Source organism: Aedes aegypti, chromosome 1 (genome assembly GCF_002204515.2).
Source record: "Aedes aegypti strain LVP_AGWG chromosome 1, AaegL5.0 Primary Assembly, whole genome shotgun sequence".
Taxonomy (NCBI): Eukaryota; Metazoa; Arthropoda; class Insecta; order Diptera; family Culicidae; genus Aedes; species Aedes aegypti.
In genome coordinates, this window is record NC_035107.1 from 68743064 (window position 1) to 68770965 (window position 27902).

Below are 27902 nucleotides of genomic sequence, written 5' to 3' on the forward strand. Positions count from 1 at the left end.
CGTAATTATTCAATGAATAAGTCGATAAGAAAAGAAGGGCGAATCTCCTGTGAAGCCTTCTAAACCATAATATCATTTTACAGGGACAATATATTTAAAAAAAAAAACTTACTTTATTATCCGTTAAGCTGAATATAAAATCTTTACATTTGTAAGCATACATAGTGGAGCAGCTTTTAATGAATGCAACTGTTATTCTATTGTATGTGTTCTGCTTTCTAGTTTTATGGTCCCTCAGGATTAAGTGCAGTCTTTTCAATTCATATTTATAAAGCTTCAAATGTTGATGTTGATCATTGAATGCTCGAAAAATCGATATTTTTTTAACCGTGAGGAAGTCATGTGTACCTAGTCAAACAATTAGAATACTAGAACCACAATCCCCAAAACGTAATTCGAAACTGGCTCACTAATTCAACTGGTGTCCAAGAGGCCCTGTAATTTTTTTGAGTATGCTAACAAAAATAATCCCACAAAAAATTTTAAAGCTCTGGCTCGATTATTTCTCCTACAATTGCAAACTTGATCCATCTGAAGAAAAAAAAATAAATCTAGGGGATGGTCCATTCTGGGGAATGGTACATTCTGGCGAATAGTTTTCTGGCGAATGGTACTTTCTGGCAAATGGTTTTCTGGCATATGGTACTTTCTGGCGGATGTCATTCTGGCGAATAGTTTTCTGGCGAATGGTTTTCTGGCAAATATCGCACAATCCCCTCAATTTCTTGACATTAGATTTCCGCTGTGATGGAAACTTCTTCACTATTGTTAAAAGATACATTTTTCTGCCCAAGCTGCCATTTTGCATTTGAATATAGAAATTATCAACCAGTGATAGATCACATAGTTTTTCGCTTCCAAATTTTGTTGGAACGTGGCTTGCCACCTTGGGTATGTTAGTTTTTGGGAAATTTTTTGCAGGTATCTGAAGTAGCTCTTAGAGACATCCTTACATAAATTCTCGGTTGAACGATATTGAATGAATTCCATAGGAAGTCCCTCGGAAATCCTTGAATGTTTCTTCAAATGAATTTCCGAAGAAATGTAGATAAATTTCGGCCAATTGTCCCCATTTTTTGTGTTGAAATTCTTGGAGCCTCTACTAAACCTGACGCAATGTTACGAAGAATTTCCAAAGCAATTCTTACAAGCGTAGTCAGAGAAGTGTTTGATTGGATACTTGAAGAATCGTTTGAAATATCCTTATAAAATTTCTCTTCTTGGATTCCTTGGGCTCCTGATAGGTCTTGTTTTTTTTTTCAATTCATGACGGTTTTTTTTTGTTTTGTAGGACCATGTAGGAAGGTCTCTTTTTGAATTCTTTTTTCAAGTATTTGGTATCTAAAGTTCCTATTTTTAAGACACTCACTGCCGTGAATCGCAAGTTAGTCCCATCTGCATTTTCGTCAAAATTGAGTTGAGTTCAGTTTTCAACATCTTTTCCAATGCTTTTTCAGCTGCCTTCATAAAATAATATGATTTGTTCGGAAACATTAGGAAAAAACAACAAGTTAAATTGTCCCATAATGAAAAGTAATCGCATATCAGTCCCACTACAGACTTTTGCACCGTGGAACACAAAAATGTAACTTGTTTTGAACATCTTCATATTTTTCTCGGGAAGATATCGTAGTGAAAAACAAGTGTAAAAGTTTTATTAAGATTAAAACATATTCCAATGCTCTGGAATTGTATGAATTAATGTATGTAAAACGAGTTGGAAAACTTCACAGCCCATTTTCTCAATGCCTACTTTTTACAGATGGGACTGACTTGCGATTCAGTTGATACCAATCCTGGATGGACTTCGAAGAAATTTATTCCAAATGTTACCGTCTGTTTGTCTGTTGTTGCAGATTCTTAGCCTCTTGTAGTAGTAGCGCAGCTAACTGAGCACACTTAATTAACGAAATCGACTATGCGCGCACCCTGCACACTTGTTGTTTGTTTTCCACAGTATTGAGGAAGCACCTTCTGCCCGTCTTTATCTAGCACTTACTAACGAATTTAATGTGAACAAACAATATCGTTGTAATGAACTTAGTTCGATGGGACAGTTTCCATCTGGAAGATTACTTCAGCGACGATTGAGGATACATACCGGAGAATCTCGTACATTCCAGGGGCTTTTCTTCTCCAAATAGCTTACTTGCGTAATTCTGTCCGAATCTACCAGAGCCCCCTCATATCGTCATATACCTGCCATCAATTGTTCCGCTTCAATGACTGTGAGAGTCGTCAAATTACCATTTTTTCACCGTTCCTGCCTGAATCGAACCCGAACCCTGCGTGGCAAATGCCGCCGTTGCCATACCCCGCAACCATCCGTCCGTCTGTACCTGTACCCGCGTGTTTGTATTGGAGTTTTTGGCGCAAGCCCCCCGACCCGGACTCAGAATTCGATACGATTGATTTAAATCCTGAAGACTTCTTGTTTTTGATTTCAGGCACCTACGGGAGCGGCTCGGCCGATGGGGCCTGCAGTGCCGACGATTTGGACTGCATCGCCCACCACGACCACCTCGGGATGGAAGCGATCCGCAGTCTGCACCAGCAGCTCGATGACGACGACAACGGGGACATCGATCTGTCCGAGTCGGATGACGTAAGTTGGATCGGGATCTCCCATTTGAGCACCTCAAAGAATGACACCTTGCTTTACGCTCTTTCAGTTTCTCCGGGAGGAGCTCAAGTACGACAGTGGGTACGAGAAGCGGCACAGGGCGTTCCACTTCAACGACGACATGCACATCTCGGTGAAGGAACTGTGGGAAGCGTGGCTCCGTTCGGAAGTGCACAACTGGACCGTAGATCAGACGACCGAATGGCTCGCGCAGAGTGTCCAACTGCCGCAGTACGTGCGGTTGTTTCGGCTGCACAAGGTCACCGGCAAGGTCCTGCCTCGGTTAGCGGTGAACAACATGCACTACGTCAGCAATGTGCTGGGGATCAAGGATCCCATCCACAAGCAGAAGATCGCTCTGAAGGCGATGGATGCCGTACTGTTTGGACCTCCGAGAGGTAAGTTGTATAATCAACTGATCTTGACCATTTCTACAAGTTGTTCTTCATTTCAGAAACCGGTACCCGGTGGAAGGACCTGCTGCTGGTGACTCTGCTGTTGACGGCCATCATCGGAAGCTGGTACGCCTATCAGCAGAACAAGAATGCCAAAATCCATCTCAAACGGATGGCTAAAGACGTGGAGGGGTTGCTCAAAGCCGAGGTGGCGCTGAAGGATATGCAGAAAGTAAGTTGAATCGTTACCCTGGAGTCTCATTTTAATAAATCTTAATCCCCTTGCAGGAACTGGAACGGGCTCGCCTGGAGCAGGAGAACGTCGACAAAGAGAAAATGGACTTGGAGCGGCGCCTCCGGGAGGCACCGTCCACTTCGTCTTCCAACTCGGACCTGATGGTCCAGGAGCTGAAGCAAGAAATCGAGATGCTCCGGTCGGAGCTATCCCGGGCCGAGGTGGAGATCAACGATCACTGCTGGACGCCCCCGCAGGGCCTCCAGAACTGGCTCCAGTTGACGTTCGAGCTGGAGAACAAGCAGCACATCCGGAAGCGGGTGATGGCCGAGAAGCAGCTGATGCAGGCCCGGGAGGCTTGCGAGAAGCTGAAGAAGAAGCGTTCCAGCCTGGTGGGGGCGTTCGTGTCGACACACGGCAAGAGCATCGACGACGTGGACCGCAGCATCGTGGAGGCCCGCAATGCGCTGAATGATGTGACGAATGATCTGCAGGAGCGGATGCACCGGTGGAAGAATATCGAGAACCTGCTCGGGTTTAGCATCGTGAACAACAATGGGCTGGCGTACCTGGAGAATCTGCTGTACAACCGAAATAGCGTGGGCGGTAAGAGCTATCGATGTGAGTACTATTTTCTATCGTTGTCAACAAGAGAAGTCGTGTGAATCAATTGGCGCATAATAGCACCTGTGAAAAATATTGTTTATCATACATTTCAAAATCAAGCACGGGAGACTACCAGAGCAAAAACAACAAGCAGAGCAGAGTAAGCCTCTGGAGACTCATAGAACAGAGTATTAGCCTCTGAAGAATTACAGAGCAACCCCAAGAGACTGGCAGGGCAAGCCTCAGGAGACTTGCAGGGCAAGCCTCAGGAGACTTGCAGGGCAAGCCTCAGGAGACTTGCAGGGCAAGCCTCAGGAGACTTGCAGGGCAAGCCTCAGGAGACTTGCAGGGCAAGCCTCAGGAGACTTGCAGGGCAAGCCTCAGGAGACATGCAGAGCAAGCCTCAGGAGACATGCAGAGCAAGCCTCAGGAGACATGCAGAGCAAGCCTCAATGAGCTGCCCGAGATGGAGACATTAATTCGTGGGGTAATGGGTATCGAGTCGTTATGGCAAAGATCAAGGGCCCTTCGACACCTACTGAGATGTGCCCAGACAAGCTGAAGTTGATAGTGGAGGGTCTCTTCCCGAAGCACGATCCAACGTTCTAGCCATCAACGCCGTACGGTGAAGACGCAGAAGCAATCGCTGAGGACCGGCAAGTGTCTAACGACGAGATTTTAGAATCGGCGAAACGACTAAAATCGAAAAAAAGCCCCTGGTCCAGATGGAATAACGATCGTAGCGCAGAAAGCTGCCAACCGGACATGTTCAGAAGGTGTTGCAAAAGTGCCTTGACGAAGGTAACTTTCGAAGAATGTGGAAGATCCAGGAACTGGAACTGTTGCCAAAGCCAGGAAAGCCATTTAGGTCCATTTGCCTGCTCGGAAAACTTCTGGAAAGAATCATCCTTAACAGGCTGACAATGTGTACGGAGAGTGAGCGCGGGTTATCGCAAATTCAGTTTTGATTCCGCAAAGGCTTATTGACGGTACACGCAATTCGAGCAGTACTCGAGTGTGCTGGAAAGGCGTCGAAGCAGATACGAAGAGGATATCGATACTGCACCGTGATCACGATAGATGTGAGGAACGCATTCGACAGCGCCAGCTTGGCGGCCAACGCAGCAAAGAATGCAGGCTCCCGACTATCTGTGCAATCTTGGTGTACGAAACAAATGAAAGGCAGAAGTCAATGCAAATGACAGCGGCCGTCCCTCAAGGTTCCATCCTCGGTCCAACTCTTTGAAACGGGATGTACGACGGAATCTTGACACTGTCGATACCCAGGAAGGTGAAAATTGTTGGTTCTGTGGATGATGTGTCACTAACAGCGATGGGCGAGACGCTGGAAGAAGTGGAGATGTCAGTGATGGAAACAATTGACGCAATCGAGGGCGGAATGAGCGGAGTCAGACTGCAGAGAGCTCACTACAAAACAGAGGTACTGCTAGTCAGCCACTGCAAGGCGGTTCAGCAGATCAGCAGGTCAACGTCGGAAGGTATGTGATTGCAATGAAGCGCGTATTGAAGCACCTGTGAGTAATGATCGACGATCGGCTGAATTTCAACAGCCACGTGAATTACGCATGCGAACAATCCGAGATAGCAATGAATGCCAAACTCAGGCGGTCCAAGCAGCAGTACGAGGTGTCTGCTAGCTAACATGTCGTCATCGATATTGAGGTATGGAGTTCCTGCTTGGGGAAAGGCACTGGAAACAAAGCGGAACCGCGAAAAACTTAACAGACCGTCTCGGCTGATGGCAGTGCGAGTCGCGAGTGCGTATAGAACGATATCGTCGGATACTGTATGCGTTATAGCCGGTATGTTCCCCATTTGCATCACTTTGGTGGAGGGTATTGAGTGCTACCAACGAAGAGACGTCAGAAACGTACGGAAGATGACCAGTGTCGGATCTATGGCAAGGTGACAGCACGAGTGGGACTGCGCGGAGAAAGGAAGCTCATCTCGAACCTGTCGACGTAGATGAATAGGAAACACGGATAGGTGAACTTCTACCTCAGGTCATGGATGTTTCAGAAGTATCTCTATCGTCCAAACATCATGGAGACATCGCAACATGTAGTTTTTGACTACGCAATATACGAGGAAGTGCGGAACGAAATGCTCGGAAGCAGCGACGGAGATTTAAACCTTAATGACATCGTGCAGAAAATGTGTCAACACGTATAACGCATATCACGTCGTCGCTGCAACAGAAAAAGCGTCGGGCCGCGATCGGAGTAGGCTAGATCGTCCGTCAGGGACTAGGCCGAGTAGTTCGAGCGTCACGTAGTGTATCGGTGATGGGTAGTCGGGGCACCTGCGAACCGAAAGCGATCCGGAGTAGGCGAGATCCTCTATCGGGGACTAGCTAAGTAGATCGCGAAACAGGACCGATAAATGGTCGTCGGGGTGCCTGTGAGCCGGAAGCTTCACTACACCGGAATCGCAGAGCCAACCTTGGCGCTGCCCGGCCACGGAGTAGGTTAAGTCTAATTGAGTAGATCGCGTAGTTGCAGCGGCAAATGGTCATCGGGGCTCCTGTGAACCGGAAGTTTCCCTCCATCGGAATGGCAGGACCGACCTCGGCGTCTGCCCGGAAGCATCGGTTCGGGAGATCTTCCGCCGTCGGGGAAATCTTCGTCGGAAAAGGATAGATCCAACGCCGGGGACTACTCTGAGTAGTACTTAGCGTATCACCGGCTTGAGTGATCGGAGCGCAAGTGAACCGGAAGCCATCCTCCAGCCGGAATCGCTGGACCGACTTCGGCACTCCACCTGTCAGTATCGAAGCATGAAGAAGCGCGTAGCCGGAGTACGCTAGCTCCAATGTAATGTCGGGGACTAGGACGAGTAGCATCGATCGTCACAAAACAGCCAGTGGTCTGCAAGTCATCCTCCAACCGGAATTGCTGGACCAACCTCGGCATTCGACTGATCAACTAGGAGAGCTCGAACAGCAGCAGCGGAGAACTAGTCGTCGTAGAGCAACGAAATGCACATGATCGTCCAATAGAAGTTCAACAGGGTTCTGACGCGAGGCCAGCCCAAGGAAAGTATGCGTCGTCGCAAAGAAAGCTGTCCAAAGCCCCGGCGAGATCTTCAACAGCCAATTGGGCAAAACGAGTAGTTGCAGAGACACCGTTGAAATGCTGTAGTGAGCAGCGTTTTTGACGACATTAAGCAGAAAAGCTAGAGGCTGAGACTGACGAACTGCATGAGCACAGCCCTCTCCCGATGAACTAGCGTGATATAGTTCCGAAGGAGATCGAGGCACAGGAGCAGCAAAGAAAGTTTTTTAGCAATTAAGCACACCTAACGTGAGTCCCACACAGTGCCAACAATCACCATGCCAGGCTTTTGAAGCTTTTTTGTATCCTACTATAAATAAAAAAAAAGGAAAAAGAGCAAGCCTCCATATACTCCCATAGCTAGCCTCTGGGGACTCTTAAGGCGAGCCTCTGAAGATTTCGCAGCAAATTCAGAAAACTTCCAGAGCAAGCTTACTCTAACAGCAAGCTTTTGGGGACTTTCAGAGTACGCTTCAGGAATATCCCAGAGAAAGCCTCTTGGCAGGAACTCATAAGGCAAGCCTTTGAACATTTCACAGCAAGCTTCTGAAGACTTTCGTAGCAATGCGTTTTAGATTCCCAAAGCAGAGTATAGTAGGGACTCTCGGAACAAGCCTCTGGGGATTTCTTAAACAAATTTCTGAAGACTCCCAATGCAAGCCTCTAGGGATACCCAGAGTAAACCTTTAGAGAATTCCAGAGCAAGCCCCTGTGGACCCCGGACAAGCTTTCGTAGATTTCCACAGCAAGACTCTGGGGATACCCAGACCAAGACTCGGGGAATTCACGAAGTAAGACTCCGGTGAATCCTAGTAAAGTCCTCTGGAGACTTCCAGAGCAAGCCTCTTGAGACTCCTAGAACAAGTTTCTTGAAGACTTCAAGCTATATTCTCTGAAGGGTTCCAGAGCAACTGTCTAAAGACTTGCAGAGCAGTCATGTGAGAGCTTCTCTAACAAGCCTCTGGAGACTCCCAGAGTCAATCTGGGGACTCCCAGAGAAAGCCTTTGAGAACTCCCATGACAAGTCTCTGGAGATTTCCTCAACTGGCTTCTCGGAACTTCCTGAGCAAGCCTCAGGGTATTCCCATAGGAAGCCTCTGAAGACTCCCAGAGCAAACGTCTGAGGACAATCTGGGCAAATTTATGGAAACTTTCAGAGCAATAAATTGAGAACTTCTATGACAAACCTTTGGAGACTTCCACATCGAGCCGCAGGGGACTTCCAGAGGAAGTTTCTGGGGACTCCCAGCTCAATGCTTTGTAAACTTCCAGAGAAAGCCTTCGAAGACTTCCATAAAGAGCTTTTGGATATTTCCAAAGCAAGCCTCTAGAGACTTCCAGAGCAAGTCTCTGTAGTCTACCAGAGCATGTTTCTAGAGACTTGCAGAGAAAAACTCTGGAGCTTTTCGAGCTAGTTTTGTATGGATTTTATAGATTTTTTTTGTAGAATTCCTGAGGAGATTTCCAGAGCGAACAAATTGAAATATTTGAAAATTTCAATAACATAAGAATATGTCTTTGAAATATATATTCAAACTTTTAGAGTATGAACATTGTCGGACAACCTTTAACATCTTGAACACTTTCTGAGAAATCCAGCACAATTCACTGGGACATTTAGACAAGTCTTTGGACACTTCTTTAGGAGACTTTCAGAGAAATCTAACGGAAACTTCTAGAGCAAGTTAATGAAGACTTCTGGACAAGCTTTTGAAGACTACCAGATACTTCCATAGTAATCCGATAAAGACTGTAACGAATTTATTTGTAGGGCTTTTAGAGCAAGTCTTCTGAGGCAAGAAAATTCTCATCCGTAATCATTAGCTGTAACTGGATCGATATCCAGTCTCACGTCTTTGCTGTTTTAGAAACGGTTTGAAAAGTATTGATTCACACGATTCTTCGTTTAACCGTTAAAAAAAACCTTACCTGACTGAACATTATTCTTCGAATTCCTCCCAACGCAGCGCGCCTCTCCAGCAGCCAGGACGACCTAGATGACGACTCCGTGCAAGGTAAGCAGCTCAGCTTTGATAACTTTTCTGTGTTTTCATCCGAGTAACTCTGCGCTCTGACGACTACTTCCATCATCAGTTTTTTACTTCCAATGATTGATTTTGGACGAATGATTCACACAGACCGAACCTCCGATTTGGTCCTTCTCTTTTCGGTTTGTTCTATGATTTTCTTTCGTTTCTCGTTAAGTGTGTGATGTTCATAGTTATGGTATTGAAACACAAGCGCGTTTTACACTTTGAGGCCTCAAAACCCTGCGCTTTCTGAGGGTTTTTTTTTGCGGGTGCTATCAGTTGGAAGCGTTCAGAATCATAGACGACTAGCTAGTTAATAATATATTTGGCCAATTAGTGATAGATGGCACCGAGGCACTTGATTCTTATACGTATAGCTTAGTAGTACACCGTCACAAATATACACACATTCGATAGGAACCAGTGCAGATAGTTAAGTAGAGCTTAGGCATTTCTTTTGCGAGACATTCGTGCACTTATCCATGATAATGATTACGTTTTAAATACCTTCATCACAAAAACGAGAGTTTTTAAACCCTTAATACTCGAGAAAAGTGCTTAAATCAAGGGAAACCTGAGTGCAATAGCTTGTATACTTATGACTTTTCTTGAATTCTCTTGATTCGTTATGTTCTGTAATAATTTAGTTTGAATGAACTATGCAATCAAACAAGCAAAAGGCAGTGACGTTATTCCCAACTCCTCAGAATAAAGTTAATGAAAACGTCTAACCCTTATCTCTCTACAGTCTACAATTTCTAATATAAAAATCAATTGATAGCTCAAAGTAAGGCGACGGCTCGAACTCTTCAAGCTTTAGCAGACCTGCGCAGGTACATACTAAAAAACAGCCGTGGCGCTTTAATTGCTTAGATCCATATCTTCTCACACTCCCAAGCCTGAATAAATATTTGCAACGAGAGTAAACATTACTGGAACTAATATTTAATCCCCAAGCAGCCTAAACGATATAAGACTTAAGACACCGTAATCGTAAGAGAAACCAAGAAGCTCTGTTTATCCTCTAATAATATGTTCTGTTCGTGTTAATTATATCTATTTTTACATATTTATTTCGAGTAAAGCTGTTTTTCTTTTACATCAAACAATCGCTTGTTCTGTTTTTCATTTGTTCCATACTACCCTGGTCCGTTTCGTTCATTATCCTGTCATTGTCGTGAGATTCCGATTGTGTTCTTTTTTTTTCTCATATCTCGTTCCGTTCTAACTGCGTGGTCCGCGTTGATCCCTGAATGGCTTCCCTTTCGTTTCAAATTCAATGCATCCCCAAATTAATTGGCATCCTTCAAACAAACTCCTTCATGCTGCCCGAAACAAAAAATCGAAAACCCAAAATTCCAAACGATCAGACTACATGATTTAAAAACAACCAGACAAACACCCAATTGCATTTTAAAAAACAAGAATCAGTTCGCTTTGAGAGGAACAGAAAATGAAAGGATATCGTGCAGAGTAGAGAAGAAGAAGACAACCGCGTTATTCGAGGGCTTTTGCTTGATGAGGTAAGAATCCTTTTTGATTTAGATTATTGCTAAAAAAAACGCGCTGCGCTACTTACTCATACTTTTATTTAACACAGATTGAGGTTATGTTTGCTGATTGGCTTTTATCCTAGTTCTCTGACTATATCTAAGTATCTACTAAAGTTGTGGATGTTGCGTGTTAATATTGTTGCTTGCCTATTTGCTTGTTTGGTTCTGCGCAAAAAAGTGCCTAGTAAATTGTTTTAGCTTGGTAATCTATTAAATTGTTGATACGATTGGATACTGTACTAAGAATGAGATTAACGGATATTACTAAGATGCACCGCACAAAGCACATTATCGACTAAACACTATTTCACTGGAAAGGCCATGAATAAATTATGTCGCACATCTCCCCTACTCCATATAATTAACCAAGCACCATTCTAATTCATATGGCACTGTCTAATACTGCAACTTTTAAGATAATAGCAAAATCGTACGAGTATTCCATACATTCCATAAAGGTTTCAGGATGAATTCCATTGATGCACTGTAGGGTACTGATGTTTCTTTCAATTCGTACGTTTTTTGGATTGAACCCACTCTGAAAAAAAACCGTGGATTTGAAATGTGGAATTTTTTTTTTCTATATCTCATTCTTCAAGTTTAAGATTTGTTATGCACCCCACAGACGCTCAGACGGTTTGACCAACATTGACTCCGCCCCCCAGGTTGATGCTCATGTTGGTGCTATGTTTGACCGTGTGTGATGCTGTTCGACGAACCAATTTGACAGTTTGAGAAACCAATTTGACGGTTGACGAATCGGTTGGCCAAAATCAAACGAGTTTGATTTTGCTCAAACCACCGGTGGGCGGAGCCAAATGTTCGACGAACCGATCGTACCGTCTGTAAGGATGTTGCACAAACATCGACGTCATCATGTCAAATTCAAGCTTTGACGTCTCATGAACTGCCGATGCAGATGGATGGAAAGTCAAAATGCGTGAATTTACGCAGCGTCGGTGCCATAGTGATCTATCAAATGCACGCTTTTGAGTTGTTTCTATATATTGTGCTCTGCAAGATAAATCCATGTAATGCGATTATCTGAAAATGGCATACCGTCGCAGTGATAATAAAAATCACCAAATGTTTCAGATTTAGCAAATTTGAAACATTTGTGTCCTTGTAGAACGAGTAAATCCAAGCCTACTTGAATTTTGACGTTGCGTTTGAATTGCGCGCATATCTTCTGCGCGTTACCGCCGCCGCTGGATGTGGATATAAAATGAGCGCCGCAATATTTCACTATCGTTTCTAACTATCTCTAACCGTTTTCTTTAGCAAATTCACCAAGGAGTCTTTAATTATTCCTCAATCAAATTCTCCAGAAATATCTTTAGAGAATCCATCAGCAATTTGACCTGTGATTCAAAAATCCATCCATGGATTATACCTGGATTTGTACTACAGGGATTCTATCAGGAATTTTACCAGGAATTTCTCCAGGTAATCCTCTTGTAATATCTTTAGGAATTCTTCCAAAACTCTTTCATGATTCTACCAGGTGTTCTTCCAGAAATTTAATCAACATTTTGTACAGTGATTCAACAAGAAATTCCTGTAAGAATTCTTTTATAAATTCCTTCCGAAAGTTCACCTGGAATTCCTCATGAGATTCTATCAGGAGTTCCTACAGGGATTCCATCAGTGATTCCTCTAAGAATCAGGAGTTCTTCTTCTTCTTGGCGTTACGTCCTCACTGGACAGAGCCTGCTTCTCAGCTTCGAGTTCAATGGGCATTTCCACAGTTATTAACTGAGAGCTTTCTTTGCAAAAGTTGCCATTTTCGCATTCATATATCGTACGATGATACTCTATGCCCAGGAAAGCCAAGGAAATTTCCATTACGAAAAGATCCTGGACCGACCGGAAATTTGAACCAGAAACCTTCAGCAAGGTTTTGCTTTGTAGCCGCGGACTCTGAATCAGGAAGAATCCGGAGTTATTTTAGGGAATTAAACACGATTTCATCTAGGCATTCCATCAGGAGAACTTCTAAACATTCAATCATAAATTTCACGAAGGTTTCATTCAGCAGTTCCTTCAGGGTTCTTATCAGGACTAGCTCTAGGGATTCCATCGGAAGCTCCTCTCCAGATTCCATCGGAAGTTCCTCTAGGAATTCCATCAAGAATTCTTCTGGGGGTTCCATCAGATGTTCGTCTAGGGATTCCATGAGGAATTCTTCAGAGATTCCATCTGGAATTCCTCCAGAGATTCGATCAGGAGTTCTTTCAGGGATTGCACCTGGAACTCAACTAGGGAATTCATCAGAAGTTTCTCCTGGGATTCTATCAGGAGATATTTTAGAGATTCCACCTGGAATTCCTCCATGGATTCTGTCCCTGTTGCTCTAGAGATTCCATTAGGAGTTCTTCTCGGGATTGCATCAGAAATTCCTCCGATGATTCCATCTAAAGTTCCTTTAAAAATATCTTTACAAATTCTTCCAAGGATTCCTTCAGGAGTTCCCCAGGGATTTCATCAGGAGCTCCTGTAGGGATTCTATCGGGAGTACCTTTCGGGCTTCTGGAAATTTCATCAGGTGTTCCTTCAGCGATTCCATCAGTAGTTCCTTCAGAGATTCCACCTGGAATTCCTTCCAGAGATTCTATCAGGGGTTTCTCTAGAGATTCCATCACTAGTTATTATATGAATTTCGTTAGAAATTCCTTCATTGATTCCATCAGGAGCTCCTTCAACAATATATTTAGGATTTCCTCCAAGGATTTCATCAGAAGTTCCTCCAGGGATGCCATAAAGAGTTTCTTTTGAGATTTCACCCAAAATCCTCAAGAGATCCTATCAGGAGTTCCTCTATAGATACCATAAGGAAACTTATCAGGAATTCCTCCAGAAATTTCATGAGGAGTTCATCTAGAGATTTTATCGGGACTCTATCAGGAGTTCCTCCAACAATATATTTATGTTCCTCCAAGGATTCCATCAGGGATTCTCTCAGGAATTCCAATGGGGATTCTATAGAAGATAGAAGTATCTTTAGGGCTACCATTAGAGTTCTTCTGAGGATTTCATCAGGAGTTCCTCCAGAAATTCCACCAAGGGTGCCTTCAGAGATTCCAGCTAGCATTTCTTCCGAGATTCTATTAGGACTTCCTCCAGAGTTTATATCAGGAGGTCACCTAAGAATTCCATCAGGATCTTCTAGGGTTATCATAAGGAATTTCACTAAGCATTCTATCAGGAATTCCATCAGGAATTTTATCACGAATTCCTCCAGGGATTTCATCAGGAGTTCCTATAGTGATTCCATTGGGAATTCTTCAAGGTATTTCATCAGGAGTTCCTCCAATGATTTCATCTGGAGTTCCTGCAAGAATATCTTTAGGAATTCATACAAGGGTTCCATCTGGAGTTCCTTCGGATTCCGTCAGGAATTCCTTCAGGAATCATCATTAAATTCTTCAGAAATTTCAACAGGAGTTCCCTTAGAGATTCCATCAGGAGTTCCTCTAGAGATTGTATCAGAAGTTTCTTCAGAGATTTCACCTGGATCCTTGAGGAATTGCATCAAAAGTTTCTTCTAGGGATAACATCAGGATTAGATTGGCCCTTAAACAAAAAAAGTTGTAAAACTCGACGGGGCACCCCCTAGATATGTGCCTTAGGGTAAGAAAAATGCTCTCTCAAAATTTCAACTCATTTGATTGCTCCCCCAGCTGGCGCATTCAATTCGAAGTTTGTATGGAATATACGTTTCAAATATATTGAAAATTGACCCCATGTCACTGTTTCGTTCCGTATACTAGTTGTTCGCGTTCAATTGAGCCCAGAATGACAAATTCACTAGTTGAAACCCTAATGAACATAGTTGCAGAATGTTGTATCTGGATTTAAGCTCATTTTCATTAAACTTTCAGTTGTTGAAAGTGAGGCTAAGATCAGCACTCCCGTACAATCATTTATATGCATGCACCTTGTATCGCAGCTCGCCCAGCGTCATAGGTGGCTATGATGCGCTTAGTGGCTACCACCCAGCTATGTTGCAGAAATACTAAGCTGTATTGCTAATCTACTTCCGATAGCTAAAACACCTACTTTCTCAATGTTAATCATCATACAACCTTCTACAATATTGTTCACTATGGTATCAAGTAGTGTTTTTGACATTCTGAGTTCAATTGAACGCGATCAACAATTTTCCTGACCCGAGCAGGAGATAATGTTCTATTTCCCATATGTTTGAGTTGACATTCCCATATTAACTTAAATTCGATTGCGCCAGCTCATCGAACGACCAAATGAGCTGAAATTTTCAGGAAGTCATCCTCTAACTCTAAGGAATAATTCTGGGGGGTGCCCCGTGGAATTATACAACCTTATTTTTCTCCCATACTGAGCTGGGCCAGTCTAGTGCAGGATCTCTTCTGGGAATTACATCAGGAGTTCTTCTGGGGATTTCAAGAATAGTTCCTTCAGGGGTTTCATAAGCATTTCTTTAGACATTCCACCTGGAATTCCTTCAGGGATTCTATCAAGAGTTTCTATAGGGATTTTATCAGAAGTTCCCCTGAGTCTTTCAATAGGAGTTCCCAAGGATTTCCATCAGAAGTTCTTCTAACGATTTTATCAGGAGTTCCAAAAGGGATTCAATTAGGAATTCCTACAGGGCAAAACAACAGAAGTCGTTTTTGGCATTTCATTACGAGTTCCCAAGGGATTCCATAAGGAGTTCTTCTAAAGACTATATCAGGAGTTTTTCTAGGGTTTTCATTAGGAGTTCCTTCAGAGATTCCTCCTGGAATTTCTACAGGAATTCTATCAAGAGTTTCTCTAATGATTCTATCAGGAATTACTCCAGGGACTACATCACAAGTTTTTCCAAGGATTCCATCTGAATGAGTTCTTCAATAGATTTCATTGGGAATTTCTGCATGGATTCAATCGGAAGTTCTCCCATGGATTCCATTAGAAAAACTTCTAAGACTTTATTATAAATCCTCCAGGGATTCCATCAAAAGTTCTGTCAGGGATTCTATCAGGAATTCTTTTAAAGATTCCTTCAGGAATCCCACTAGGATTATTGTGGGTTAATTTATTATGAATTCTTTTCGGAATTTATTAGGAGATACTACCCGAACTTCTCTAGAGAATACTTCAAGAGATTCATCCAAGAACTCTTCAAGGTAGTCCTCCTGGAATTCCTTAAGAAATTCCTCCCGGAATTAGTCGAGGGATACTTCCCGAAATTCCTTAAGGAATCAATCCTCAAGGAATTCCTCCAGCAAAATCTCCAATGATTCTCGAAGATTATAAGGATTTCCTCCAGGGATTTTATCAGAAATTTCTTATAAGTATTCCATTACCGGCATTACTCAAGAGATTCCTTCCGAAATTTCTCAAAGGATTCCTCGCGGAATTCATCATGAGGCTCCTCTCGGATTTCCTTAAGGAATCAATTGTGCTTATTCTGCGCGGCGTGTGAGGTGAGACGAGTCGAATGAAGTGACAATTGTCGACTCGTTCTCATTTGATTTACATTAGTCGTCTCACGTCACCCGAGGTGAGAGCGACTCGTCTCGACTCACACGCCGCGCAGAATAAGCACAAATAACTTGGGTTATATACTGATGATTCAGTTTCAAAACATTGCTATGATAAATACAATGGAACATATTTTATAAAGCTTTAAATAGATATGTGAATATTATATTGAATTCGTGTCCAAACTATGTTGTTTGTAAATAAACAAAAAAAAAGTTCAGCAAATTAAGTAAAAATCAATGCTTTATCGAATCGAAAAATATTGGTTTTCCATTTGTTAACAAGACATTGAATCAACCGTTTTGTTTTCCAAATTGTTCCATCATTCAGTTTTCTTAATCACTCGGTAATGGATTCGATTTAAAAATAACATTCTCAAATTGAAAGATAAAATCCTCTAATATAACAAAATTTCTGTTAAATAAATTATAAAATATTTTGAACTCTTACTCATTGCTGTTAGCTTTATCAATCCAAACACATTTTACTACATTTACATAACATTTTTCTACATTTTGATTTTAAACTTGTTTTAGGTTTTAACAACAGCAAAAGTACTAAAAAGGGGGGTATGAGAATTTGTGACTAAATGCTATGAGGGGGGAGGGGGTGTAGAAAATCAGTGAAAAAAATGCTACGTCATTTATAAACGGCCCCTAACCCGCTAACCAAAGAGAACTCGTGTCCTAATGACCTTTGCTCTGGACATACGGAATTCGTAGGGAATTATTGTAGACGCAATGTTTCAGATATGACTTCTATTAAATTACATGCTGACAACTCATCTGGTTTTCCTCGTTTGTCTTTCAACTAATTAACCGTTTTCATGGGTAGTAAAGTTTGGGAATGTATGCCTACCAACCAGAATATTACAATGCTCGAAAACTTATTCAAACAGTCTCAAGTCAAAAAAGTACACAAACTTACTTTATCGATCCTACGTGTTTTGCAGATGAAATTATACACGTTCCGCTTTAAAACAACTCAATTTTTACCTTTTAGAACAAAACAGAGTAAGTAAGATTTTGAACTTTCGCTACCTAACCGCTACTTTCACCGCTCCATTGGAGAGACAAAGTGACTTAATCACGAATCAAAAGAAAACACTACTTGAGTCTATTTTACACTGGTACAAAAACGTCTTAGGAACTGAATGAAACGGCCTATCATTTTTTTATGGGAAATAATAGAAACTTTCTAGTTTTTTTAACGTGAGCTGATTGTATGCAAAATTTAAGCGATGTACACAGCGAAAAAATGTTAAAAATTTTATTCATTTTAATACAGTTTTAGAAAACCTGTCTTGTTCTTTTTAATTAATTTTCTCCAAACCGTATGAAAGTTACTTACGTCGATTTGAAAAAAGTAATCGACAATGAGTGACGTAGCCTACAAGCAAGCCTTATCTAAAGTGTAAAATAATCCGAGTCCGTAAAACATTTCTGGAAGGATTCCTGTAAAAGCATTCATTAACTCTCCGTCAAAGAACCCCTGTAAAATTTTGATGAAATACTTTTGTTTTTTTTATTTGGAGTCTTTTATTAGGAATTTTTGTAGTATCATTTCAAGCTTCACTATAACGGTTCACGGCATGGTAGGGGAAAAGCACCAATTTTCGACCTAGCACTAATATTCGACCCATTCATACGATTTTGGCCTACTTCGTATGAATATCCCAAAATTGGCACAGAATTCTTGTAGGTCGAAAATTAGTGCTTTTCCCCTGTTATTGCCTGGTCAGCTAAGAACAGAAAAAAATGTTTATGGTGATGACGAAGATAATAATATAGGATCGTTGATCCTTAAAACTCCGAAAAAAAATCATTTAGGAACACGTGGAAAAATCGCGGAAAAAACTAGATATTTTCAATAAATCACTGGAAGTCCCTGGCGTAGTATATAGTACATGTTATATTAAATAAACGTCATGAAGAACAGCTTAAAGAGTTCTTGGAGATGTTTTTGGAGGAATCTATGAATGCATTTCATAAAGAATTCTTGTGGAAATTTCCTGAGGAAATAACTGTTGACCTAGGAATATCAACAACAGTAATAACAGCGACAGCAAACCCATCCCTAAAAAGCAGAAAGGACAGTCGATTCACATTTCTGTCAACAGCCGGATGGAAAATATCAGACAAGATCAACCAACTGTTCTCGAAAATCAACAATCGACCTACAGTGAGGTGGCCAAATGGGTAAGGGTAGGTATTCTGCCGAAGAACTATCCTCAAATCCAGCTGACAGACGAACAACTGTACAGTCTACAAGAGGCCGTTTTGCTGAAGGTTACGCTGCAAAGAAGGTAGTCGTTCAAACCAAAGTTTACGAACTGTTGGCAACGAACAGGACATTTGGTGATAAACTGCCAGGATAGGGAAACGTCGGATTGGCTAAATTTAGTGGTTCCTACGTTTATACCTTGGAAAGGCGCAGAACTTACGGTCGTCAATGCGGACGATATCCAAGACTGGACGTAATGGTAGGCTTTTTCCCTCAAAGTGTTAATGATGAAAATGACACTATCAGAGTTTTCATAGAGAGCCAGAATGACGGGTTGAGTACCGACAGGTAGAAAATCGTTCAACGTGACATTCTCTATGAGAATCACGTTGAATGGTTTTTCACAGTTGACGAGGGCGTCCATGCAACATTTTAAGACATGCAACTTCCTCATCGACTACAAAGTTCGGGCAAACAAAGCTACGGAAGAAAGGGATGTACAAACCTGGGGTAGATGGGATGGTAATCTCGAGAGACGAGCCGAAGGAGCTGGAACCGGTAAGTAGCGTGGATCCTGGGACCGAACAAAGCCTTAGTGTCCCGTGGACAAGCGGGACAGACGGTAAAGTGCCGGAAGCAAAGTCCTCGAAAAATCACCACCAAAGCACTCAGAGTGCAGGGCTTCCAAAACGAAAACAGCCAAGGGAAATTCGATGACCGAATTTATTCTGGGCCGTCTAAGAACTCGAACCATTTGGGGCTCCAAGTGGATGTACAATGCCCTGGGCTCGCGAAGGACCAACAGTGCTCCACAATACTGATGGACCAAAAATCTTTAGAGCGTTCAAAGGACCGGAATACTTTTGGGCTTCCGAAAGACCAATCTGGCTATCGAAAAGATTAAAATTATTCTGGGCGACTAAAAGACCAGAATGGTGCTGGGCCTTCGAAGGACCGGAACTGTTCTGGGTCTCAGAGGGACCGTAACACATCTGGGCTTCCAAAGGCCCGAAGTCGTTCTGGACATACAAAAGACCGGAATTCATCCGAACCTTCAAAGGAACAAATGCCTTCTGGGCCTGAAAAGGACCAGCACAGCAGAAAATATAAATAACAATCGAAACATGAAGAGTGAATTACTAGTCCTCTAATGAACATTTAATAAAAATGAATACTGATATTAAATTTTATTCAAATAAATCTTCACCATGCCAAAGGTGCAACAGGAATACTTTGTCGAAGATTTTTGAAAGAAAATTTTAGTGTCGCGGTTATTCAAGAACCTTGGGTTAACAAAAATCGAATTCTTGGAATCGCTGGGCAAACAGGAAAAACTAGTTTATTATGAAGGAAACTCAAATCCTCGACAGCAATTTTAATAAAAGGGGGAATAAAATTCGTACCTATAACACAGTTTATTGCAAAAGATATAGTCGTGATTCGCATGGAAATACCCACAACTAGGGGCAAAACTGAAGCTTATGTAGGTTCAGCTTAATTCCCTGGAGATGTGGAGGCGGTACCTCCACCCGAATTGACAGCTTTCATTGATTATTGTAAAACTAATAATAAACACTTTATCATTGGTTGCGATGCAAATTCCCATCATACAATCTGGGGAAGCACCAACATCAATAAAAGAGGGGAAGACCTTTATGAATACATATCTTCGAACAACATCGATTTATGTAACAAAGGAAATCAACCTACATTTATAACTAAAGCTAGGGAAAAAGTATTGGACATAACCATGTGTAGTCCTTTATTTTCGACGCGTATAAAAAACTGGCATGTTTCAGATGAACAATCTTTATCTGATCACAACACATAGTGTTTCAATACAATGCTGGGGAAATAGTTAAAATAGCGTATAAAAATCCCAGGAATACTAACTGGGAGAGATATGCTTCAACAATGCAATCTGAATGTTTATTGCTAAATACTACAATTCAATCAACAATGCAATTGGATAGAGTTGCAAAAATATTACTGAACAAATAATACAAGCATACAATGTTCATTAGAGTTTCCAATTTTCCCGGGAATCAACTTCCCGGGAAACGGGAAATAAAATTGTCATTTCCCGGGATTCCGGGAAATTCAAATAATTTATATTTTATGTATATTATATTTTAGCCCATTGCATTTGTACGATTGTTTTTCTCTTTTTTTGTAAGTAATTTATTTACAGTATTGAACAAAACATTTGCTTTTTCGATTTTCCATACAAAATGGTCAATTTCAGAGTATTGGATCTAAGTCATTTATGGACCGATTTGAATGAAATTTTTACTGTGCTCCAGAAATAACTTGAATTTTACATACATTTTTGAGTGAGTTTTTCAACCACGGGTTTTAAAGCAATAATGGTTTATCTGAAGTGATTTTTTTGACGATATTTTATAATTGACATAACTAAGCAAATTGAAGAAAAACCTTTATCTTCAGCAAAGTTGTAGATTTTCTAGACGAACATTTTTCTGATAACAGTTTTTTTGTAGGGCCATTGGATTTACAGATAAACAGTTTCGAATTTTTCGACGAAAATTACTCTTTAGCAAAATCGTTATTACTTTTAAACTCGTGATTGGAAAAATCATTGAAATATAAGTGAAGAAGGGTGTCACCCAGACTAAGTTTTAAAAAAGAACTTATTCGATCTACTGCCTAAAACGAACTGAACCTTTATTCAATTATTAATTACGATCAAACCTCACTACCTATTGCAATGCTTATGCTGTTGCTGTGGAAGAACTGCTGATGCCGCGGGTCCAAAGGGCTGTGGCTTCGTTTAGTGGTCTCGTTCGGTGGTTGTTCACGTAAATGCTACCTATGTTGTCGGGTGATGAAATGCTGATGCTAGACTACTGTTTCCGTTCTACTAGCTGGGCTATCGTCGTCGGTGTGGTGGACGTCGTCGTTGTTGTTGTTGTTGCCGGGAATGATGAAAATGATGATACACCAATAAAGCGATTGGTGTATGGATGATTGTTGAGGATCGGTAAGGGTTCGATCTTAACTACTCCCCCTTTTGGAGACGATTCGTCCCGAATGTACTGGTCTCAGGTTTAATGTCTGGTTTGCTTTTAGACTCCATGGATGCTCTAATATGAAGAGATATCTGTCTGCGTTTTCTCGAAATCCATGAAAAGACCTGCAACGATACTTAGAAGAAAACATACGGTCGACATACTTAGAGATGTGTATGTCTGAATTTTGTGTTCCTTAGTTAATGCTTCAATCCGATGTCTATTATGGATGTGAATTTCTTCCATATTATTCTGGATTTCCAGGGTCTGTTCATTGATATGTAAACCATCTAATGGCATAACAAATGTCGGTTCTGATTTGTTTGCTTCGACATTTGAGAACTTGGTGCCATTTACTATGACAGAGCAATTGTGGAACTCTATCAAATACGTTCCAGATAAGTTTCGTTTTGAAAGACCACAATTCGATTCGATTTCTGTGTTATTGATGTTTTAGCGACAAGGTAATTGTCCATGATCGCTTTGATCTCCGTTGATTGATAGCATTTTACGAAAGTACAGTTTCCTGATAGTCCTCTTAGTAGGTTTGAGTAGCATAGGTCGCCGGTTATGTCCTCTAGGCTGCTTAGATTGCACAGCCTTGTCCTTTCGATTCGCAGGCAATCCTTCTTGATGAAATATGTTCTGTTGTCGCTTTGCAAAGCAGCATTAGCAGGAAGTTTTAAAATTTTATCTACTACTGGAAGAGGTTCTAGGAAAAAATGTGTGTACATAGCTTTTTCTATTTTTGGAATTGACACAACAAATACTAGTTTTGAATGGTTATAAAATGCTGACAATTCTAAATATTCATAAATTTGATCTAAACTGTTCGTCCTAATGTTTTGTTCTTCTAATATATCTGAAACAAATCCTAACTCTTCAATTGAAAGTATTTGTTTGGGAATAATGTTAGTTCTTGCTAACTGAATTGATTCAAAAATGTCTTCTAAATGTGATTTAAGGTTGTCTAAGTTGTAATTGATTTTCAAAATTTCTCTAAATAATTTAAAGTTTTTGTTGGTTTCGTTTTCAAATCTAGCTGATATAATGTTTTTAGTTATTTCACTCTGTTGTTGATTTAAACGGTTGATAATGGAATTGATTCTATTTTGGAGTTGTAGATTAATTTTAAGCTGTTCGTTGTTTTCGTTAATAAGTCTTTTGTTCTTGATCTGCAGTTCAAAAATATTTTTCGAAATTTGTTCATAGTCGTTATGGTCCATATTTCCTGTAATTCTTTTTATTCCAGTTCCGAGAAAATTAAATAATCCTCTTTTATTTCTTTGCTTTGGCCGAAGATTATTGAATAAACTGTGAACGGTTCCATATTTCGATTCTAAGATTTCAAACATATCAGTAAAATTTGAGAATGTCCGTATTCCTTGGATATTAGCAAGCAATTTTCTAAAAATAGGTTCGTAATTATCCAGTTCTAGGATATGAAACAATCTGTGATTGCCTATTTTTATAAAACTGTTGCCAGTTTCTATGGTTAAAAGACCGGGGTTTTGTTTGAGATTAATGACGTGGATGGATTGTGGTTGGGATAGCTGAGTAAGGAATGTGGTTGTTATCAGGATATTCCAAATAAACGTCATCTAAAAAGAGAAAACAAATGAAAAAACACATTAGAGATTCTGTGGTGTTACTTTCGGATTCGTCGCAGTTTTTTCTTTATGTAATTTTCGACTTAGGATATCTTTGTACGTGTGTTTCCGGTTAGATCGTACTCGCACTTGTTGGTAGCGGTCCTTAATTTTCGACTTCACTCCTTGGATGCGGTTGTATGCCAATTCGTTTTGTTTTAGTTTTGGCGGATCCTCTCGCTTCCTGTTGTGGTACAGATTCTGTGAGTTTTGTGTCTTGGTTAGTTGTACTTGAACTTCGTCGTACAACTTGTCACGAAGTTCAACAAGGCGTTCCATTTCTATCGGTCTCTCCTGTCCATTTTTGGCTGCATATAAAATTTCACGTGGTTTCATGTTGGTAGCTGTATGGATGGGTTTTATCCGATGTTCCCTCGGATGGTTAAATTGTCCGATATTCCCTCGGATGGTTCGATGTCCGATATTCCCTCGGATGGTTCGATGTCTTCTAGCAGGTGTGAAGCTTCGTTAAAGATGATTTTGGTGTCTCGGTAAACCGCCGGTGCACTAGAATCTGTAGTTTAGGTGTTTCCTCCTTTGCTCTTCGGTAAGCCGCCGATGATTTCGGATAAGAACACTTTTCACTACACTTTAACTACTCCACGCTAGAACTGCCGACTGCGCCAGTGAAGAAGGGTGTCACCCAGACTAAGCTTTAAAAAAAGAACTTATTCGATCTACTGCCTAAAACGAACTGAACCTTTATTCAATTATTAATTACGATCAAACCTCACTACCTATTGCAATGCTTATGCTGTTGCTGTGGAAGAACTGCTGATGCCGCGGGTCCAAAGGGCTGTGGCTTCGTTTAGTGGTCTCGTTCGGTGGTTGTTCACGTAAATGCTACCTATGTTGTCGGGTGATGAAATGCTGATGCTAGACTACTGTTTCCGTTCTACTAGCTGGGCTATCGTCGTCGGTGTGGTGGACGTCGTCGTTGTTGTTGTTGTTGCCGGGAATGATGAAAATGATGATACACCAATAAAGCGATTGGTGTATGGATGATTGTTGAGGATCGGTAAGGGTTCGATCTTAACTTATATATTTCGTAATATAAGTTATGCCTAATGTCTTGTGAAAATTTGATATAAATCGGTCCTTGAATAACTGAGATCTAGCTTACCAAAGTTGACCATTTTGTATGGAAAATCGGAAAAGTTGCAAATGTTTTGTCCAATACTCTATGTTTCTCCTAAAGAATGTTGGCTTTGTTTTTTGCTAGGCTTTATAACCAAAAAATAATAAAATTAAGTAAAATTATATGTGGAGGTCATTTTTACCCAATCGTATGAAGTTATAACATTTGCAAACATTTAATACATTTTTTCAACACTATAATACAAAACAAACAAATAGAAACTTTGAAAGCTTTATAACCCTACTCAAATCATGAAATAGATTCCTCAAAAGTTTCTTTATATTGTATTGCAAACTTGTACTGCCAAGTAGTAGGCTGTGAAATAAGCCATGCAAAAATCACCTACAAAATGTCAGTGAAATGCATCCCGATTTGTTCCCTTTTTTCGGTTGATTTTACCCAAAATTTTAATTCACAAACACGTCGCATCTCTAGTGAGGACATTGTTTGATATGATATGAAAAGTAAATTGTGCGATGTTTTTATTTGAAAATAAATGGTCAATTCTGTATTTAAAGAGAGCTTCTCGGGAACTACAGAAATCCCGGGAAATACGGGAATCCCGGGAAACAGAAAATCATTTCCCGGGAAACGGGAATCCCGGGAAATCTCATTTCCCGGGAAATGTTCCCGGGATTGGAAACTCTAATGTTAATTGTCCTGTCAAGGAAGAAATCACAAATCGAGAGGTTCCTTGGTGGAATAAAACATTAAATAATTTAAGGACAAAATCGCGAAAACTTTTCAATAAAGCGAAAATTTCTGGGCAATGGGACCAATATAAAAAGGCCTTTACAATGTACAACAAAGAAATTAGAAAATCAAAACGACGAACCTGGAGATCCTATTGTGAAAACATAGAGAAAACTCCAGATATAGCTAAACTGCAAAAAGTGCATTCCCTTGAACCCTTGAAATGTTGATGGAGACTCATTTCCCAGGTTCAAACTTATTGTTAAGTGATAATGAAGAAAGTATAAACGTTGAAGATAATTATGGGCCGACCGGGACTATAATTCGCTTATATCTGATACCATTTTCACAAAATCTAAAGTTGGATGGGCGATGAACTTTTTCGAACCATTTAAATCTCCGGGAATGGACGGTATATTTCCTGCTCTGCTTCAGAAGGGTGGGGAAATACTGCTGGATTCTATAACAAATATTTTCAAAGCAAGTTTAATGTTAGGCCATGTACCAAAAATATGGACCCAAGTACGAGTTGTCTTCATTCCTAAAGTAGGAAAAAGAGACGAAACAAATCTAAAATCTTTTAGGCCAATAAGTCTAACATCTACTATGCTTAAAATCATGGAAAAGATAATAGATGAATATATCAAAACAGAATACTTACAAAAGATTCCTCTTAACAGGTATCAGTATGCATATCAACCTAACAAATCTACAGTCACTGCTCTACATAATTTGATTACAAGAATAGAAAGTACTCTCGATAGAAAAGACATTGCTCTTGTAGCATTTCTTGATGTAGAAGGTGCTTTTGATAATGCGTCTTTCAGTTCAATAAAAAAGTCAATGGAAAACAGGCATTTCGATCCTGGCATTATAGCTTGGATTATGGAAATGTTGAAAAATAGAGAAGTATCTGCTGAATTGGGAGTATCATCTATAACAATAAAGACCACTAAGGGATGTCCTCAAGGAGGCGTATTGTCGCCTTTATTATGGTCGCTTGTTGTTGATGATATTCTTAATAAATTGACAGAACAAGGCTTCGAAGTTATCGGTTTTGCTGATGATGTGGCCATAATAGTTCGTGGAAAGTTTGAACATACCATCACAGATTTAATGCAGTCTGCACTAAACTGCATTTCGCAGTGGTGCCAAAACGAAGGGTTGAATATAAACCCATCGAAAACCGTTTTGGTACCGTTCACTCGCAAACGGAAAGTAACTTTTAAAAATATAACATTTGAGGGATGTATTGTCCAATATGCATTCAGTGTAAAATATCTAGGAGTTATTCTAGATGATAATCTTAATTGGAACTTGCACTTAGAGCAGGTAATAAGCAAAGCCACTATTGCCCTGTGGGTGAGTAAGAATACTTTTGGTAAAAAATGGGGTCTCAAACCTAAAATGATTCATTGGATCTATACCGTTATTGTAAGACCCAGGGTAGTTTATGCCGCACTAGTATGGTGGCCTAAAACAAAGCAAAACACAGCCCAAAAAAGCTAGAAAAATTGCAACGTTTGGTCTGCATGGCTATGACAGGAGCAATGCGTAGTACGCCTTCAAAGGCCTTAGAGGCAGTTCTGTATAAGCTTACACTACATCAACACGTGCAAATGGAAGCTGAAAAGAATGCACTAAGACTGCGAAGAACGAATATCTTTCTTGAGGAAATCTTTCCGGACATCTAAGTATACTGAAAGATTTTCAAATTAATCCATTAGTAGTCATGAACGAAGACTGGATGGAAAAAACCAGAGCGTTAATGATTAACGGGTCACAATGATTGATTGAGTGATTAATGATTACATTCAATTTTATGATGATTAATGATTATGATTATTGATTAAAATTTTTGAAGTCATGATTAATGATTGTGATTGATTATTTGGCCAGAGTATGATTAATGATTATGATTATTGATTAAATTACAATTTTAGATGACTAATGATTATGATTAATGACTAAACTCAGTACGATTAGTGATTATAATTAATGATTATGATTAACTCTTACATGCCTAATGTCAAATTTGTTCAAAATTTTCAATTTCAAAATAATAGTTTTTTATCGTATTTATATTGAAAACGTTGCACTATACAAATCTCGTCCAACAATTCGTTGGCGAGTAGTGTGTGATTATTAAGTTGAAATCGAATTCAGGTTAACTTCTGCGTCCATGAGTCCTCTCGTGGTGTAGGGATAACGCGCCCTATATAGTGAACAGGGAGTCGTGAGTTCGATTCTCACTGAGAAAACGTGTAATTTTATCGCAAATTTCACATCATTTTTACCATTTAATCCATATGCGAAGTAGGGTAGGTGTACCAGTAATGGACATAATGGTTCCCTATTTCGCTATACGGGATCATTTGATTTTCTTCAATTTTTTTATTATTCTGTGTGTTTGAGTAGTTTGATATCAAATATATATTGATGATGTTGAAACATTCAAAAATATTCAAAATGTGAAAGTTTTCGAGAAAACCCATATGGCCAAATAGGGAACCACTATAGCCATAACTGGTACACTTTCCGTATTTGTAATGTTTAGTTTTACGGTAGTTTTTCAAAATAATGTTTTTCAGTCGTCTTCTAACGAAATTTCGTAAATAACAGCATTGCTGTTTGTCTTTGGAACTGCGGGTATCGATTCGTAAATTACGATAATTCTGGATTCAATTCCGGGGAGTACTGGAGTAGCCCCCGTAAGAGTAAGAAGCCACTTTCATATCGAGTCCCAAAAGTTATTAACGATTAATCAAGTTTCATTTATTGCAAACCTAGTCTAAAGAAGGATGGTTCAAGGGAAGAGCGTTAAGTTAATCATGATTGAAATATGATTGAACGAAAAATCATGATAAGAGCTATTTGATTCAGATTTTTTTTTATCATAAGTGTACCGAAATAAATTTTCAAGAGTGTGATGCATTCGTTGTTCTAAAATGAGTGATAATACAGGGGCTGGAATAACAGGCCCAGGAGTTAATGTTTCAATACCAATGGGACGATGGACAACTGTTTTCCTTGCAGAAATATACGCCATCTTAGAGTGTGCTTCTATATGTCTTAGAAGAAAGTATAGACATGCAAGGATTTGCGTATTTTCAGACAGCCAGGCGGCTCTGAACGCATTAAAATCCTAT

At 40.3% G+C, this 27902-nt stretch overlaps 1 protein-coding gene and 1 long non-coding RNA gene across 17 annotated transcripts in view; one reads left to right on the top strand and one right to left on the bottom strand.

The window, feature by feature from the left end:
* The window catches only part of LOC5578290 (stromal interaction molecule homolog), a 131194-nt gene that overhangs the window by 76810 nt on the left and 26482 nt on the right, over positions 1 to 27902 (top strand). For 13 of the 16 annotated variants that reach the window (XR_002499167.1, XM_021838938.1, XM_021838945.1 and 10 more), the window contains 5 exons: positions 2427 to 2605; positions 2673 to 3021; positions 3078 to 3250; positions 3307 to 3874; positions 8901 to 8948. Coding sequence is in view for 15 of the 16 variants with exons in the window: in XM_021838938.1 (XP_021694630.1) it covers positions 2427 to 2605; positions 2673 to 3021; positions 3078 to 3250; positions 3307 to 3874; positions 8901 to 8948 (1317 nt within the window). In the remaining variant the exon portion in view is untranslated. Of the gene's footprint in view, positions 1 to 2023; positions 2352 to 2426; positions 2606 to 2672; positions 3022 to 3077; positions 3251 to 3306; positions 3875 to 8900; positions 8949 to 27902 lie in introns of those variants that run through there. The other 3 variants (XM_021839004.1, XM_021839007.1, XM_021839015.1) reach the window with 2 other exon arrangements.
* On the bottom strand, positions 23006 to 24618 carry LOC110674756. Its single transcript, XR_002499168.1, has 2 exons — positions 23170 to 24618; positions 23006 to 23106 (listed from the first exon to the last, which is right to left on the bottom strand). It is a non-coding gene; the product is annotated as an uncharacterized LOC110674756 (long non-coding RNA).